At 46.6% G+C, this 15,961-nt stretch overlaps 1 protein-coding gene across 1 annotated transcript in view; it reads left to right on the top strand.

Moving 5' to 3' along the window:
• The window catches only part of IL1RL1 (interleukin 1 receptor like 1), a 45,285-nt gene that overhangs the window by 11,006 nt on the left and 18,318 nt on the right, over positions 1-15,961 (top strand). The window contains exons 4-8 of the mRNA XM_084616903.1: positions 14-188; positions 278-446; positions 6,513-6,581; positions 7,436-7,568; positions 7,652-7,809. Coding sequence (XP_084473029.1) covers positions 14-188; positions 278-446; positions 6,513-6,581; positions 7,436-7,568; positions 7,652-7,809 — 704 coding nt within the window. The remainder of the gene's footprint in view (positions 1-13; positions 189-277; positions 447-6,512; positions 6,582-7,435; positions 7,569-7,651; positions 7,810-15,961) is intronic.

Raw genomic sequence — 15,961 nt, 5'->3', positions numbered from 1 at the left:
TTATTTTTTTAAGTTATAATTATAAGAAACAGTACACTGTGAGTGTGATGGTGTATCCACACAAGCAAGGAATTTGTTTCCCAAGTCAGATACGTTATCCAAATGATACCGGAACGTTAACTTCTGGAAGAATTGTTTGCCCTACGATTGACAATTATGAGAATGCTACTATTGTCAAGTGGTATAAGGTAAATAAAAACACTAACAACATCAATGAAAATCAGATTATTATTCCAAGTTACGTACAGCCATGTGATGAAAGTGTCTTATTTTTCAGGACTGCAAAGCTCTCCAAGGACCACGTGAAAAATATTTAATGGGAGAGAAGTATCTTTTTATTAAACATCCCCAAAAAACTGACGAAGGATATTATACTTGCCATTTTACCTACACGCACAATGCAAATGTATATAATGTATCAGCGACAAGACCCTTTATAATTAAAGGTAAGATGGTCATATTGCTGCTTAATAAGATAAGGATCACTACCTGCCTTGCTACAACAAAGTGAATTTTGTGTGTATCATTAAAGAGAAAAAAGTTCTCCACTAGTTTGTTGCTTCTTGATGATGAAGCTTGTGACCAGCTGCTTACAACAGATTTTTGTGGGTGGAGAAGGTTGAGATACAGACCCAGGTTGGGCTCCATCTCGTAATAATCTCTTTGCCTACCAACACTGCCTTGGCCCTGAACTGTGCTTTCTGACCACATTAAATCTCCCAGCAGCAGCCTCTGACAACATTGGCTGTTGGATGTGATGATAAAGTTGCTGTTCTTGGGGCTATTCTGGCTGTGCTTGTTTCTGGAGGCAAGAACTTGCTTCCTTGGTTCCCTCAGTGGAGTGCCACAAGGTTCCATTCTGTCCCCTTTGCTGTTTGGTGAGTATATGACAGACAGCTCAGACAAGATTGAGGTGATGAATATAAACAGAGGGAAACGTTTTGAGTTTTGTTGATGTGTTTTGAATTTAGTAGATGCATGAGACTTCATTATTTTGAAAGTGTATGGGCCTCTCATGAGACAGGAGTGGAATTTGGGGTACACTTTTGATTGCTATCTTATCAAGGGGGCCCAGTGTTGTGACCATGGTCAAGGACAGAGCTGACTGGACAACAATTCCATTTTGCAGCCACATTTGAGGTTTTGAATTTGTTTTGGTTTTGATCCTCATTGGAATGTGGCGTGATTTTTTTTCCTTTCTTCCTCTGAAGCATAAGAGATGGCCACAGCTGAGGGTGGGACACTGGAGAGGGAGGACAGGTGCTCTAAGATGGTACCAAGCATTCTCTCCTCTCTCAGGTGCTTGGCTGGTGGGTCTTGCTCACATGCTCAAGGTCTAACTGATTGTTATATGTAGGATCTGAAAAGAATTTTCCCCCAGGTCAGCATGGCAGCACAAATGGGCAGATTGTTTCTCCAGCACCAGGCCTGGTTCACTTGCAATGATCATCGGGCATATCTCATTTAACTAACTCCCTGCAACTGCACTGGTGCACCTCAGTCCCTCGTGTTTTCTGATTATGACACACAATCACTTAGACAGTCGAGGTAGGTAAGGTAAAATATTTTATTGGTCCAACTTCTGTTGGTGAGAGAGACCAGCTTTTGAGCCACACAGAGCTCTTCTTCAGGTCTGGGAAAGGTACTCCCAGCTTCAGCAAAATGCAAGGTGGAACAGATTGTTTAGCATAAGTAGTTAGCACCTATTCTGAGGGACCATTCCAGGTACATTCACTACATACCCACAATCCTTTTGGGCGTAGTAAGGCCCCAGATGGTCCCGGTGCAAGAATAGATTAGGGACCCCTTCCTAATTCTGGCACCTTAGAGACTAACCAATTTATTAGAGCATAAGCTTTCGTGAGCTACAGCTCACTTCCTCAGATGCATATCGTGGAAACTGCAGCAGGCTTTATATATACACAGAGAATATGAAACAATACCTCCTCCCACCCCACTGTCCTGCTGGTAATAGCTTATCTAAAGTGATCATCAGGTGGGCCATTTCCAGCACAAATCCAGGTTTTCTCACCCTCCACCCCCCCACACAAATTCACTCTCCTGCTGGTGATAGCCCATCCAAAGTGACAACTCTTTACACAATGTGCATGACAATCAAGTTGGGCTATTTCCTGCACAAATCCAGGTTTTCTCACATCCCCCCCACCCCCATACACACACAAACTCACTCTCCTGCTGGTAATAGCTCATCCAAACTGACCACTCTTCAAGTTTAAATCCAAGTTAAACCAGAACATCGGGGGGGGGGGGGGGGTAGGGAAAAACAAGAGGAAACAGGCTACCTTGCATAATGACTTAGCCACTCCCAGTCTCTATTTAAGCCTAAATTAATAGTATCCAATTTGCAAATGAATTCCAATTCAGCAGTTTCTCGCTGGAGTCTGGATTTGAAGTTTTTTTGTTTTAAGATAGCGACCTTCATGTCTGTGATTGCGTGACCAGAGAGATTGAAGTGTTCTCCGACTGGTTTATGAATGTTATAATTCTTGACATCTGATTTGTGTCCATTTATTCTTTTACGTAGAGACTGTCCAGTTTGACCAATGTACATGGCAGAGGGGCATTGCTGGCACATGATGGCATATATCACATTGGTGGATGTGCAGGTGAACGAGCCTCTGATAGTGTGGCTGATGTTATTAGGCCCTGTGATGGTGTCCCCTGAATAGATATGTGGGCACAATTGGCAACGGGCTTTGTTGCAAGGATAAGTTCCTGGGTTAGTGGTTCTGTTGTGTGGTATGTGGTTGTTGGTGAGTATTTGCTTCAGGTTGCGGGGCTGTCTGTAGGCAAGGACTGGCCTGTCTCCCAAGATTTGTGAGAGTGTTGGGTCATCCTTTAGGATAGGTTGTAGATCCTTAATAATGCGTTGGAGGGGTTTTAGTTGGGGGCTGAAGGTGACGGCTAGTGGCATTCTGTTATTTTCTCCACTAGCCGTCACCTTCAGCTAAGTCATTATGCAAGGTAGCCTGTTTCCTCTTGTTTTTCCCTACCCCCCCCCCCCCCAGATGTTCTGGTTTAACTTGGATTTAAACTTGAAGAGTGGTCAGTTTGGATGAGCTATTACCAGCAGGAGAGTGAGTTTGTGTGTGTATGGGGGTGGGGGGGATGTGAGAAAACCTGGATTTGTGCAGGAAATAGCCCAACTTGATTGTCATGCACATTGTGTAAAGAGTTGTCACTTTGGATGGGCTATCACCAGCAGGAGAGTGAATTTGTGTGGGGGGGTGGAGGGTGAGAAAACCTGGATTTGTGCTGGAAATGGCCCACCTGATGATCACTTTAGATAAGCTATTACCAGCAGGACAGTGGGGTGGGAGGAGGTATTGTTTCATATTCTCTGTGTATATATAAAGCCTGCTGCAGTTTCCACGATATGCATCTGAGGAAGTGAGCTGTAGCTCACGAAAGCTTATGCTCTAATAAATTGGTTAGTCTCTAAGGTGCCACAAGTACTCCTTTTCTTTTTGCGAATACAGACTAACACGGCTGTTACTCTGAAACCTTCCTAATTCTGCAATCTAAAATTTTGCTTACTTTTATCTTCTTGGAAAATCAAAACATATCCAACTTATCCATAAATACACAAACACAATATGCAGACTATGTCTACACATTTTTGCAAGCTATCTACACTTTATTTACACATTTGTACAAAATTTTTACTTGTAGTACAGTGCTAAATTTAATAGTGCAGGAGCCCTGCAGAGATGATCTCATGTTGGTAGTTCTTGTGTGTGATGTCACCGTAAGATACAGCACCTATATTTTAAACCTAACATTTTACCAGTAAATAGAGGCTAATGGAAGATCTGTGCAAGAACAATTCTGAGACTTCCCACATTAGTAATAAATACACATATTGTATCAACATAAACCACACATAACTCAGTTTTGATATGCCAAAATTTAAACTAACAAACCACACCCAGAGCAGGCATGCAGTTAGTCAAAAAGCCCAAGAGCTTTAGTCAATATTGTGTTACTCCAGATTCAAGCTGGTGCATCTCTACTGGAACTAAAGGAATGGAGTTATTATGCTTCTGTCAAAGGGGAGGAATGCAATGGGGAATTAAGCCCCAAATCCTTCACCCACAATTTTGCCAAGGAAACACTTGGCATTTGCACACGAAAAGCATTTGCTTTGCATTTGCCAATCACATAGCTGTGCATTAAATGTAAGTAAGTGTTATCACCAATTTCCAGACGACTCCTGAAAATGTGGTCTCTGCGTCCCAGAAACCAAACACCAGGATCCATGCTGCCATTCAGTCAGAAAACCAAAGCCTAGTATAACAACAACTGCCTCTTCAGCACTTTTCAAAGTTCACGATTCCTACTTCATTTTCCATTACTGTCTAAGTAAGGCCCTTAAGGCAAAGCTGTTTCCATACAATAAAAATGTTACCTGACCTAGATAAAAAGCCATCTTCCACCAATATCTGTAACATCTTCTATGGACTTCTAAAATATACTCACTAGTCAGATAAGGTTTGATTCTATCCCAGATGGGGCAAGATTTACTGGTATGCTTCAGCTACTTTCGGGCTGCTCCAGAAACCCAGTTTAGCTGGCTGATCAAACCAGGTTGATGATGGTTTTCCATTGTCAAAATGTTGCACAGGAGCTGGAGTGCACCAGTGAATTTAGACTAGTTAGGAGAAACACACATTCTAACAGTGAAAACCGATTAATTCTCATCAGGGCTCGCTCCTCATCTCCCCCCTGAAATCTCTTCCTCAGCCTCCTCAGCCTCCACCCCCTGAGGCAGGGGTGCCCCATCCCCTGAAACCCTTCCCCTGGGCCTGCTCAGCTCATCCACAGTGGGAACCTCCACACCCTGCTCCCATCCCAGCCTGCACCCTCTGCCTGGCCCCCAGCAACCTCCAGTCTGCTCTCCCATACCTTCCCGGTTGAGCTCCTCACTGTTGAAGTAGCCACCACTGTGGCCTCTGCCGGGGCAGCAGACCCTACGGGGGATGGGCACTGAGCAGCAGGTGTGGACAGGGTGCAATGTGAAGCTTCAGCAGTGCTCGCAGTGCCACCAGGATTAGCTCCAAGCTGCTCAGCATCTGAGCCATGGCCACAGCTGCAATCTTACCCACTCTGGGGATGGGGAGCCCATGGGGAGGAGGTGGGAATGCTTCTCGAGTGACCCAGCTGGGGGCTGCTTACTACTCCTCAGAGTCCCCACCAGTTGGTAGTCAGCTGCCTAATCTGCCTATGTGTAGACTGTGGCATAACTACAATGGTGCCTAAGGTAATGGGCCCCCATAACCTTAAGGGCCCTAGCACGACTGCACCACATGCATCATTGTAGCTAAACCACTGCTTGAGGGTTTAGTGTGCTGATCTAATTCTGGTTGTTGGGCTTGGTGTAGGGGTGGCTGGGTGGCGTTGGTGGCCTGTGATATACAGGAGGTCAGACTAGATCGGCATGGCCAACCTGTGGTTCCAGAGCCACGTGCGGCTCTTCAGAAGTTAACATGCAGCTCCTTGTTTAGGCACCGACTCCAGGGCCGGAGCTACAGGCGCCAACTTTCCAATGTGCCGGGGGGGCGCTCACTGCTCAATCCCTGGCTCTGCCACAGGCCCTGCCCCCGCCCCACCCCTTCCCGCCCTCTCTCCCTCCCTCCCAAAGCCTTCTGCACACCACAAAACAGCTGATTGGGAGGTGTGGGGAGGGAGGGGGAGGCATTGATTGGCAGGACTGCCAGTGGGCAGGAGGCTCTGAGAGTGGGAAGGTAGGGGAAGCTGATAGGGTGGTGGGGCTGCTGACCTATTACTGTGGCTCTTTGGCAATGTACATTGGTAAATTCTGGCTCCTTCTCAGGCTCAGGTTGGTCACCCCTGGGCTAGATGATCTTTGGCCTTAAACTCTGTGAAAGCTGGAGTCAGGGGTATGCAGCTGTGTACAGGTTGTGCCCACACACTGGAAAATGTGGACCTATAAATATGTCAGTAGCATTATTACTGAATTGCCAACTACCCCAAAGGACAAGTGCCATCACTGCTAAAAGGTCAAGGAAAAGGAATCTACCAAGCTGAAGTGATGGGCAATGGTCCCTTGCTCAACTGCCTGAGGGAATTCCCCATCCTGTCTTTAAAAAAGATTTAAATGTTACTAAAGAGCGATGTAAACAGGTGAGAAAACATGACAGCACATAACTAATTTTTCTTCTCCACCAACTAGCTAAAGCAACATGCTTTAGAAAAATATTCTTTCTTCTTTCCCCTTGTTTATGAGTATTGATGTAAAAATGCAACACAAATTAATAAACAACCTTTGCATTTCATACAAATATGCAGATTTTCCAAAGGATGTTGTCTTGGGAGTAAAATCAGATAATTCTAGTAAATATATGGACCACTGGTGTTCTGGTGTTAGCTTGCATTTCTGCTTCTGCAGTGCTAAAAGGTTAGCATGGCAAACTAGAATGATAATGTGGTAAGGCTGTCTAACACTTGCTTTCCTTTTACCTTAATTTCAGTATGCCCTTCACCTATACCTCCCCGAATTCAATATCCAGCAGACAATGCTGTAATAAAAGTGGAGTGTGGTATGTATCAACTTCTTATCTTAATAATTTTTAAATGACGTTCTGCTGTGGGTTGCCTAACTTGGGATTGATAACAATATTATTGATAGAATTCTTCACCTTGAGGTTACTAGACTTCCATAGTGACAGAAATTTATTTCCATTTAGTGGGTTATTTGGAGAGAGGCCAAGGAAAGATCATGTAAACTGAGCTCTCATCTCACTACTAGACATATTGCTTCCTAATCATAGTTTGGGTGCATTGGGCAGAGTGTGAGGATAGATTGCGTTGCCTTCTGTGCTAAAGGATTTCATTTTTCCAGGTTGTCAGTTTAGCACCTTTTGTGCAGAGCAGCGGGTTCTGTCTGGGTTCTCTGCTCAGTGTCCCCATTTGGTTCCCTTGTTTTAAACCTATGATCTACACTCCTATTCCTGCTCCCCCACCCCGCTATTATTTGTCCCCTGGATTTAGTTGATCCCAGTTCCTGTGGCTGCTCCCTTGATTAAGGGGATGGACCTTTAGTTCGAGGTGGTTCTGTCCACCTTTCCAGGACATCAGACAGACCTTTTGCAAGCACTTTAATTTACTTAAAGAAATAAAATATTCTAAACTCTTTGCTATAATGAATCTATAATTCCCTATTTGCAGGAATGTTAGAATTCCTCTCTCTCCCTTGCACATTACCAGTTTATGCCATGAAGTGTAAGATTTGTTAACCTTATTTTCGGCCTTGCCAACACAAACTTGCACAGATATAATTAAATCAGTTTTAATTCACATCTTCCATTATTTGGTGCAAGTCAGTACAACTCTTATTTTGGAATTTTGCTTGTGTCAAGGATTATTTACAAAATTCCCACTGACTTTTGTTTAGGTTCTCCTGTGGACATTAGCTGTAGAGCCCTTCTGGGGATTGGGAAGCAAAATATAGCCGTTGTTACATGGGAGGTTAATGAAATCAAAGCTGAAGATCTCGATACTTCAAGGTTTCGTGAAGACCGTCAATTGTAAGCATCATGTGAAATAATTTTCATATTTTGCAAGCTGTGTCTATCCATTAACAACTAAAAATAACAACTTTCTCTACTAGTTTTATGGGACGTGACTGGGAATACTATGGAGAGTCCATTTTAAATATTGAGGAAGTAAAGGAAGAGGATTTTCTGTCGAATTTCACATGTGTAGCACTAAATGAAATAGAACATGTAAAGCTCACGGTGACATTACAGCTCAAAGTGCCTTGTAAGGGTAAGGTACCTTTCAATTTTCATACAGTTTGAAGAATCAGAAACATGTGGTTGTTTGTTTCAGTTGGCAAAAGTAAAATAAAAAAGTACCATCCCTCCCACTGCCACCCGACATGGTCAAACTATACAACGTATATATACTATACAACTGTATATTCAGGTGCTATAATATGGAGAGTTTTGTTGGTGGACTTGTGGAGATCTGATCTTGAAGCTTTAGGATAAAATCCTGGCAAAATTCCCATTGACTTTGCTAGGGTCAGGATTTCACCCTCAGAGTCTAGTGTTCTGAGGTAGGGGTTCTCAACCTTTTCTTTCTGAGCCCCTTCCCCCCCCCCCCCCGCAACATACTATAAAAACTCCCAAGGCCTACTTGTGCCACAACAACTGGTTTTCTGCATATAAAAGCCAGGGCCAGCATTAGGGGGTAGCAAGCAGGGTAATTGCCTGGGGCCCCATGCCACAGGGCCTCCCACAAAGCTACTTTGCTCAGGCTTTGCGTCAGCCCTGGGTGGTGGGGCTCAGGGCCCCAGGCTTCAGCCCCATGCTGTGGGGCTTTGGCTTTCTGCCCTGGACCCTAGCGAGCCTAACACTGTCCCTGCTTGGTGGACCCCCTGAAACCTGCTTGTGGTCCCCACAGAGGGCCCCGGACGCCTGGTTGACAACCACTGCTCTGAGGGATCGGATGCTGTTCAGTGTAAGTGTGGAGTGTTGCATGTATAGTGTAAATGAGAGGTTCAAAATGACATGCAGGGGATCCAATTCTGCGTTCATGAGCATGTCGCTGTCAAATCACTCCTTCCTTGTGGCGAGATTAACCTGCCTTGAATCTATGCAAAGCAACCACTTGCCCATGTGCTTAGCACAACAGCCCTGTGCAGCCTGCCGTGCACCACAGAAGGACCCCAGGATCTAGATCTGAGTCACAGATCAGCGGGCGGCATAGCTCTGACACGAGTCTCCGTTTCTCTTATCAGCAGTGTTCAACTACTCTTTTTATCGCTTTTTGAAAAGAAACTATTGCTGCTAGTGCAGGACCAAGTCAGGAAACACAAAATCTTCAAGATCTTAAAAAAAGAAGTTGAAGGTTGAGCTGCCAGTTCTTGTAGCGCCAAAGGACTGCCCTTTCCCTCTATGCTCTTCTAGTCAGGTTCTTATGTCACCCTCATCACTGCGCACCTTCCAGAAGTGAAGTAAGCGATGTGACTCGCATTCTCTCCCCAAGGGAGAATTGTGTGCGCTATGGTTTGTTTTGGTAGGGTGTTACTTTGGGGGTGGTTGTTTTTTTCATGTACAGGCTGCTCAACGTGTATGTGAGAGAAGGCAGGTTGAAGAAGTGCACCATGCACTTGGAGCAGATGACTGTGAGGTTTGGGATGGTCCTTCGCTCCTGGGGGAGTTTGTTCCCCAGACCAGCCCCTAGGAAAGTTCTATGTCCTGAACTTGATGAGCTTGAAATTTTTATAACAGAAAGTTCCATTGTGCCTGAGGAGCAGAGCTTTTAATTATGGTCTCCATTCCAGAGCTTTGGGTGGTCTTTTAGGCTACATCTACATTACACATCACTGGCGGCGACATGTAGAGTATGCGTAGCTGCACATCGCATTGAATAGCACACCATATCCACACTATGGCGTGTAGCTACATATGTCAGCGAAAGGCTCTGGTAGAGGGGAGGCAGCGGGAAAGCCTTTAGCAGCTCCGCACTACAAGAGCCTTTCGCTGCGGTGAAGCACCTCTCCCCGCCAGAACCTTTCTCCGCTGCCAGAGTTTTTCCCTGTGGTGGGGCAAAGGCTCTGGCCGTGGGGCACTGTCAGAGATTTTCCCTGCTGCCTGGAGTCTTTCCTTGTGGCATGGAACTGCTGGAGCCTTTCTCCACTGCTGGACCCCATACCCACTGCTGGAGTATTTTCCCGGGTTGGAGAAGGGCTCCAGAAGTGGGGAGGCCGCGGGCACTACACAGCTAAAAATAGCAGTGTAGATGGGGAGGCATGGGTTGAGGAAGTAGAGAGCTGTGTAGGTTATGCATTCAGGTTCATACCCACAGCCTTCAGATCTGTCTTTACTCACCTAAGCTGTGCCTCACCATCTACACTGCGATTTATACCTGTGCTCTGGGGACTATGCATGTATGTACACTACACCCCACCAGAAGAAGAGTGCAGTGTAGACACACCCTTAGATATGCTAAGCGCAGGGCACTGAGTGCCTTGGAGATCGGACCTTGGCCTTGACTTGATAATCTCTGGGAAGCAGCATAAAGAACGGGTTTGATATGCTCATGTTAGGGAAAAAGGGTTTCCCTCCCGTCTAGGGTTGGGAGGGTAGCCTTCCCTGGACTTCTGTATTAGCCAAACAAACACAGAGTCAGGACTCTTAGATAAAATGAGGCACTTTAATGCTAGCAAGTACGACAGCTGAAGGGCTCACCAATTCCTACTCAGAGGAATATGGCGAAGCCCCCAACAAAGAACAGAGATGAGCTTTTATAGCCTGGTTCAACATACAGTGTGATATCTCTTCCAGTTCGAACCGGTTAACCCAGTCTGTTTGAAGTTCTGGGGTAGGTATGAACATGGAGGCTTATCTGTATAAGGAATTCTTTCCCGAAAACGGGGAGTACAGGTTACACACAGTTCACATTCCTTCTACCCATAACCTTAGAGAGAAGACAGATAAGCATAGAAAGAAGACAGAAGCCTAGCTTTACATGATTATAGGGTTGTTTTCTGGTTCTTTTCTTTATCAGTTCCCCCCTTTGAGCCTGAAGATAATTATCTTACATGGCTCATTATTCATTGTTTAACATGTTCATATGCTTTTCATCTTGGTTAACACCACCCTTTCTTATATATATTATCTTTGCTGGGCTCATGGCTTTGGTACATACCCGGTGGAAGAGGGCACAACAACTGGACACACAGCAGAACAGCAGACCCACAATCATAAGGAATCCCACTCCATACACAAACAAGGTTTTTAGCCATCCAAAGTTAGGCAACCAGCTGGTGAGCCAGCCCCATAAGTCAAAGCCCACACTGGGAGAAATATAGGCCTGCTCATGAAAGAAGGCTGACACGTTTGCAATTATATTAGTATCCGTGACTATGTGTCCGCTTTGATTCACATAAAGGCAGCATGTGGCATTGAGAAATGTGCACACCCCTCCCTGCGCACTTAAAAGCTGATCCAAGGCCAACCTGTTTTGCATACTGTAGCGAGCTAGTGAGCTTATTTCTTCTTGTAAGGCTTGGATTGCATCTCGAGTGGCGTTAGTAAATATTTCCATTTCGGCTGACATATTTTTTAGAGCGTATTCAAGTTGGCCCACCCCCACCCACGGAAAAAGAATACGGAAGGCTCGCATGCCTGCACTGCCTTCCTCGACAATAGGATTATAACTGGTATCTCGACGGGTTCGTCGAGTTGTGTCTTTGATTTCTATTAAGTCTCTACGATGCATCCCTGCTGGCCAGGCAAAGGCCACCGTGCATCTTCCTAACCACTTTGGGGGCAAGGTTTTTCCTGCCCAAGTACCATATACCCACCATAAATGGTGATCTCCTAATACTATGCTATAGTTGCCTTTATTGCCCCCTAGTTCTGAGAAACGTCCTGCAATCGTCCCACCAGGGATGCAGCATCATCAGGATTGGGTCCTATTCCCCCCAAGTTCCATAATGTAAGGCCGGCAAATTGAGTCGTATTTTCTCTGAGAATGTACCCCACATAGCCTCCGGCATGGGCATAGTTGGCTACCTCAGTACCATTGGGATACTGCAAAAGAGTAGTGCTTGCATTTTTCCCCAAAATTAGGATTTTCTCACAGTGGGTTTTTGGGTATTTTCCCAGTGTAGTTTTACCTCGGGAGCATAGTGACTGTTTCTCTACGCACAAGGGGGCCTTAACGAGCAAGTCTGGGCGATGGTTCGGGATCCAAGTCCTAAAATCTATGGGTCCCCTTCCCCTTTTTCCCTTTTGGCCGTACCACACCGACCCATTTTGCCAAGAATCGAGGAGCGCTGGAACCGGCAAAATGGGGAAACCTTGCAGTGAATGGGAGGAGAAGTGGGAACACACCCAACAATCACTAACATTCCAGGCGTTGGTTACGTTTTGGGCTAATTGTAGAAACGTATTTTTATCCCAGCCCCCCAGGGCAGAGGCCCAGGTTAATGCCCATAGCCATACATACATTATAAACACTACCGGCTACTAACAACACAAAACAAACAAAAAATAATATTAATACAATATTTGTAACAGCATAACTAATGCTCCACAGTTCTATAACTGCTTCTGATTCCGCTGACCGATCGGTACACAGTTCATGTAGAAGCGGCGGTTGTGATGGCAGTCATTGGGGATGTTGGAGTAGGAACCTTCTTACAGTGGCTGCAGTGCACCCATCTATTGATGCTCTCGACCTTCACTGCCGTCGGAGTAGTCAGAAGGACTTGGGCCGGGGCCAACCACCTTGGTTCCAGGCAATGCTTCCTTCGATGGATTTTAACACAGACAAAGTAACCTGGAAAAAGAGAGTGCGCACAAGTATCAAGTGGTAAAGGTTGGGCATCTTTTACTCTGGCCCACGCATCACTCAATGCATCTTGCAACATGCGACAATAACCCGCCAACTTACCTTGCCCAGCCATTAATGAAGTTTTCGCTGGGACAAACCCGTCTACACTGGTTAGGGGAATTGGCAAGGGTTGGCCAAATAGAATTTCGAACGGTGTCAATGAATGCTTCCTATGGGGTGTATTACGAAGATTGGTTAACACTATGGGTAACACTTCGGGCCACTTTAATCCAGTCTGCTCGCATGTTTTTATCAGCCCATTCACCCTTTCTACTTTTCCTGAACTTTGTGGATGATAGGGGGTATGCAAGGCCTGTTTTATGCCGAGGGCCTTCGCTAAGTGTTGAATAATTTGGGAAGTGAAACGGGGGCCTTGGTCACTTTCCAAACGAGTCATTATCCCAAAGCGGGGAACAATCTCCTTGAGGAGACACTTTGCTACGGATACTGCATCTGCCTTTCGAGTGGGGAAATGCTCAACCCACCCTGAAAAAAGGTCAACCAGGACAAGCAAGTGTTTTAGTCCTGTCACTGGTGGTAAGTCCATGAAGTCCATCTGGACCACAGTAAATGGGTAGTCAGGCAATGTCCCATAACTTGTAGTTTGATGGCTCCTTGATTATACCGTTGACACAATTCACACTGTGCAGTTACGGTCTTCGCAGCCGCATGGACCCCCGGAGCAAAAAACAACTTCTCCATTTGAGCCACTAATCCCCCCTTTCCCAGGTGCGAGGCCAGGTGGAGTGCCTGGGAAACCTGAGGGAGGAGTTGTCTTGGGAGAACTGGACGACCGTCCGGGCTGACATAGAGGTTGTCCTCATTTAGGTGGCATCCAATGGATTTCCAACGGCTAACTTCGGCCGGGGGCGTCGTCTGCTGGGCAGAGAGCAAAACGGCTGGCGTCACTGGTTGCAGTAGCAGGGGTGCCAAAAAAGGAAAAGGGGCTGGAGCCCCACAGAGGGCAGCATGACGGGCCGCCGAATCGGCTGCAGCATTTCCCTTGCAAACCTCGTCCGAGGCGCGGGAGTGGCCCTTACAGTGTGTAACTGAAACAGCTGCAGGAAGTTGAATAGCCTCTAACAAGGCCAAAATCAAGGCAACATGGGAGATCTGAGAGCCACTGGAGGTAAGGAACCCACGATGTTTCCAAAGTTGTCCAGTAGAGTGGCATACTGAAAAGGCATATTTGGAGTCAGTATAGATGGCCACAGTTTTGTTTTCAGCTAATTGACAGGCCCTAACAAGCACCACGAGTTCTGCTGCTTGCGCTGACTTTTGAGTAGGTAAGGCATGCGCTTCAAGCGTTGTCATCAGGGTAACAATTGCATAGCCAACTCGTAAGGCTCCAAACTCGTCCCGACAGGCGGAGCCATCACAAAACAATTGGAGGTCAGGATTCTGCAATGGAATATTGGAGAGGTCAGGACGAGGCGTGGAGATCAAATCCACCAAGTGGAGGCAATTATGAGGTTCCCCGTCCTCAGGCAGAGGCAAAAGGGTTGCAGGTTTCAGGACTTCGCAGCGACGTAGGGTAACAGCCTGATTGGCGAGCAAGGCCAACTCGTACCTGGTCAATCTGGCTGCTGTGAGGTGCTGCGTGGATCCACGATTAAGAAGCGCTGCAACGACATGAGGCACCTGAACTAGAAGAGGGTGGCCCAAGGTAAGTCCCGAAGCTTTCTCAACCAATACAGCGGCAGCTGCAACAGCGCGGAGGCAGGGCGGAAGACCCTGAGCCACTGGGTCAAGAAGGGCCGAAAAATAAGCCACCGGTCGCTGGCCAGGCCCAAAGGGCTGAGTTAGCACACCAGACGCCGTGCCAGATTGTTCATGGCAAAACAAGGTGAAAGGCTTTGCGTAATCCGGTCTGCCCAGAGCTGGTGCAGAAGTTAATGCTTGTTTGAGGGCTGTAAGGGTGTTGTTGTGTAGAGTCATCCATGGCAGGGGTTCGGGAACGGAATCCAGCAGCAAATCAGTGAGGGGGTGCACTAACTCCGCATAAGCCGGAATCCAGGCTCTACAATAGCCACTTGCTCCCAGTAACTGGCGGAGTTGTTTTTTAGTGGTAGGCCTTGGCATACTCAGAACACTTTCAATCCTGTTCTGAGTAAGTGCAGTAGAGGCATATGAAATACAATGCCCTAAATATTCCACCTCGGGTTGGGCAAACTGTAGCTTGGAGAGTGCCACCTTGTGACCTTTTTCGGCCAATGCAAAAAGAAGGATTTGAGTGTCTTGTACACAGGCAGTCTTGTCTGTAGAGCACAATAACAGATCATCAACATATTGAATCAAAGTAGAACCTATGGTCAACGAAATAGAGTCCAGATCTCGCTTTAAATACTGGCTGAAGATGGTAGGGCTCTCCCTGTAGCGCTGAGGGAGGAGGGTCCATACGTATTGACGTCCGTCAAAGGTAAAGGCAAATAGCAACTGTGAGTCTGGGTGCACAGGGATGCTGAAAAATGCTGAAGACAGATCAATCACAGTAAAATAAGTAGCTCCTGGGGGAATAGCAGTTAAAATAGTTGCTGGATTGGGAATAACTGGAGCTCTCGGGATCACAATAGTATTAATCAGTCGGAGGTCATGCACGAAGCGGTAAACCGGTTTGCCATCGGGGCCAGGCTTGGGTTTCTTAACAGGAAGAATAGGTGTATTGCAAGGGCTGGTAGCCTCTTTAATGATTCCTTGAGTTAAAAGCTGTTGTAGGACTGTCCGAATGCCCTCTATGGCCTCTTTAGGCAATGGATATTGCATTTTTCGGGGCAGAGGGATGTCTGTACGGTAAGTGATATAAACCGGTTCTGCTGACTTGAAAAGTCCAGTTTCAGTGGACGCCGAGGCCCACAATGCTTCAGGAATATCAGATAACTCAGCAGGGACAAGGGGGGCAGTGGGTGTCATTGTGGTGGCATTAGTGGCTAACAATGCCATTACCGTAGCTTCAGGGACAGAAGTAGGGACTGAGAGATATAGCCCCTCCGGGCTGCAAGTTATAGTCGCTCGTAGTTTACATAACAAATCTCTGACTAATAGATTTGCAGGACAGGAAGTTGCAATTAAAAAGCTATGATCCTCTGATAACGGGCCAAGCTGGACCGTTTGCTCCGCAGTTAGAGGAAGGGCGCACACGGTGCCACCAACCCCTATAGCTTTTACGGTTGCAGAAGTGGTAGGAAGGTTGGGGTCCTGTAGAGTACTTCTATCTGCCCCGGTGTCAGTTAACATTGAATAAGTTTTTCCTCCCACCACAACTGGAAGTTCCAGGTGGTTTGCATCCAACTGCACTGTCCAAGAAGCGGAGGGGGTTCCTGGCGGGGGGAACGAAGCATTGTGGGCGGCTAGCTTTTAATCAGTACTCCCTTCTTCTTCCCCCCTTTCCTGTACCCTCTGGTAGGCTTGCATAAGAGGGTCAGCTGACTGGAGGGGGTAATTTGGGCACTGGGCAGCCCAGTGTCCTTTTTGTCGGCACCGCCGGCACTCATCTGGCCCTGCCCTCCCGGGCCGTGGCTAGAAGTTCTGACCTTGTGGTCCCCATCCCTGGGTAGAGCTGCCTCCTCTTCCG

Source organism: Lepidochelys olivacea (genome assembly GCF_965140295.1).
Source record: "Lepidochelys olivacea isolate rLepOli2 genome assembly, chromosome: 1".
In the NCBI taxonomy this organism is placed as follows: Eukaryota; Metazoa; Chordata; order Testudines; family Cheloniidae; genus Lepidochelys; species Lepidochelys olivacea.
The sequence above is the reverse complement of the archived record's forward strand: the minus strand, read 5'-3'. Positions and strand labels throughout refer to the sequence as shown.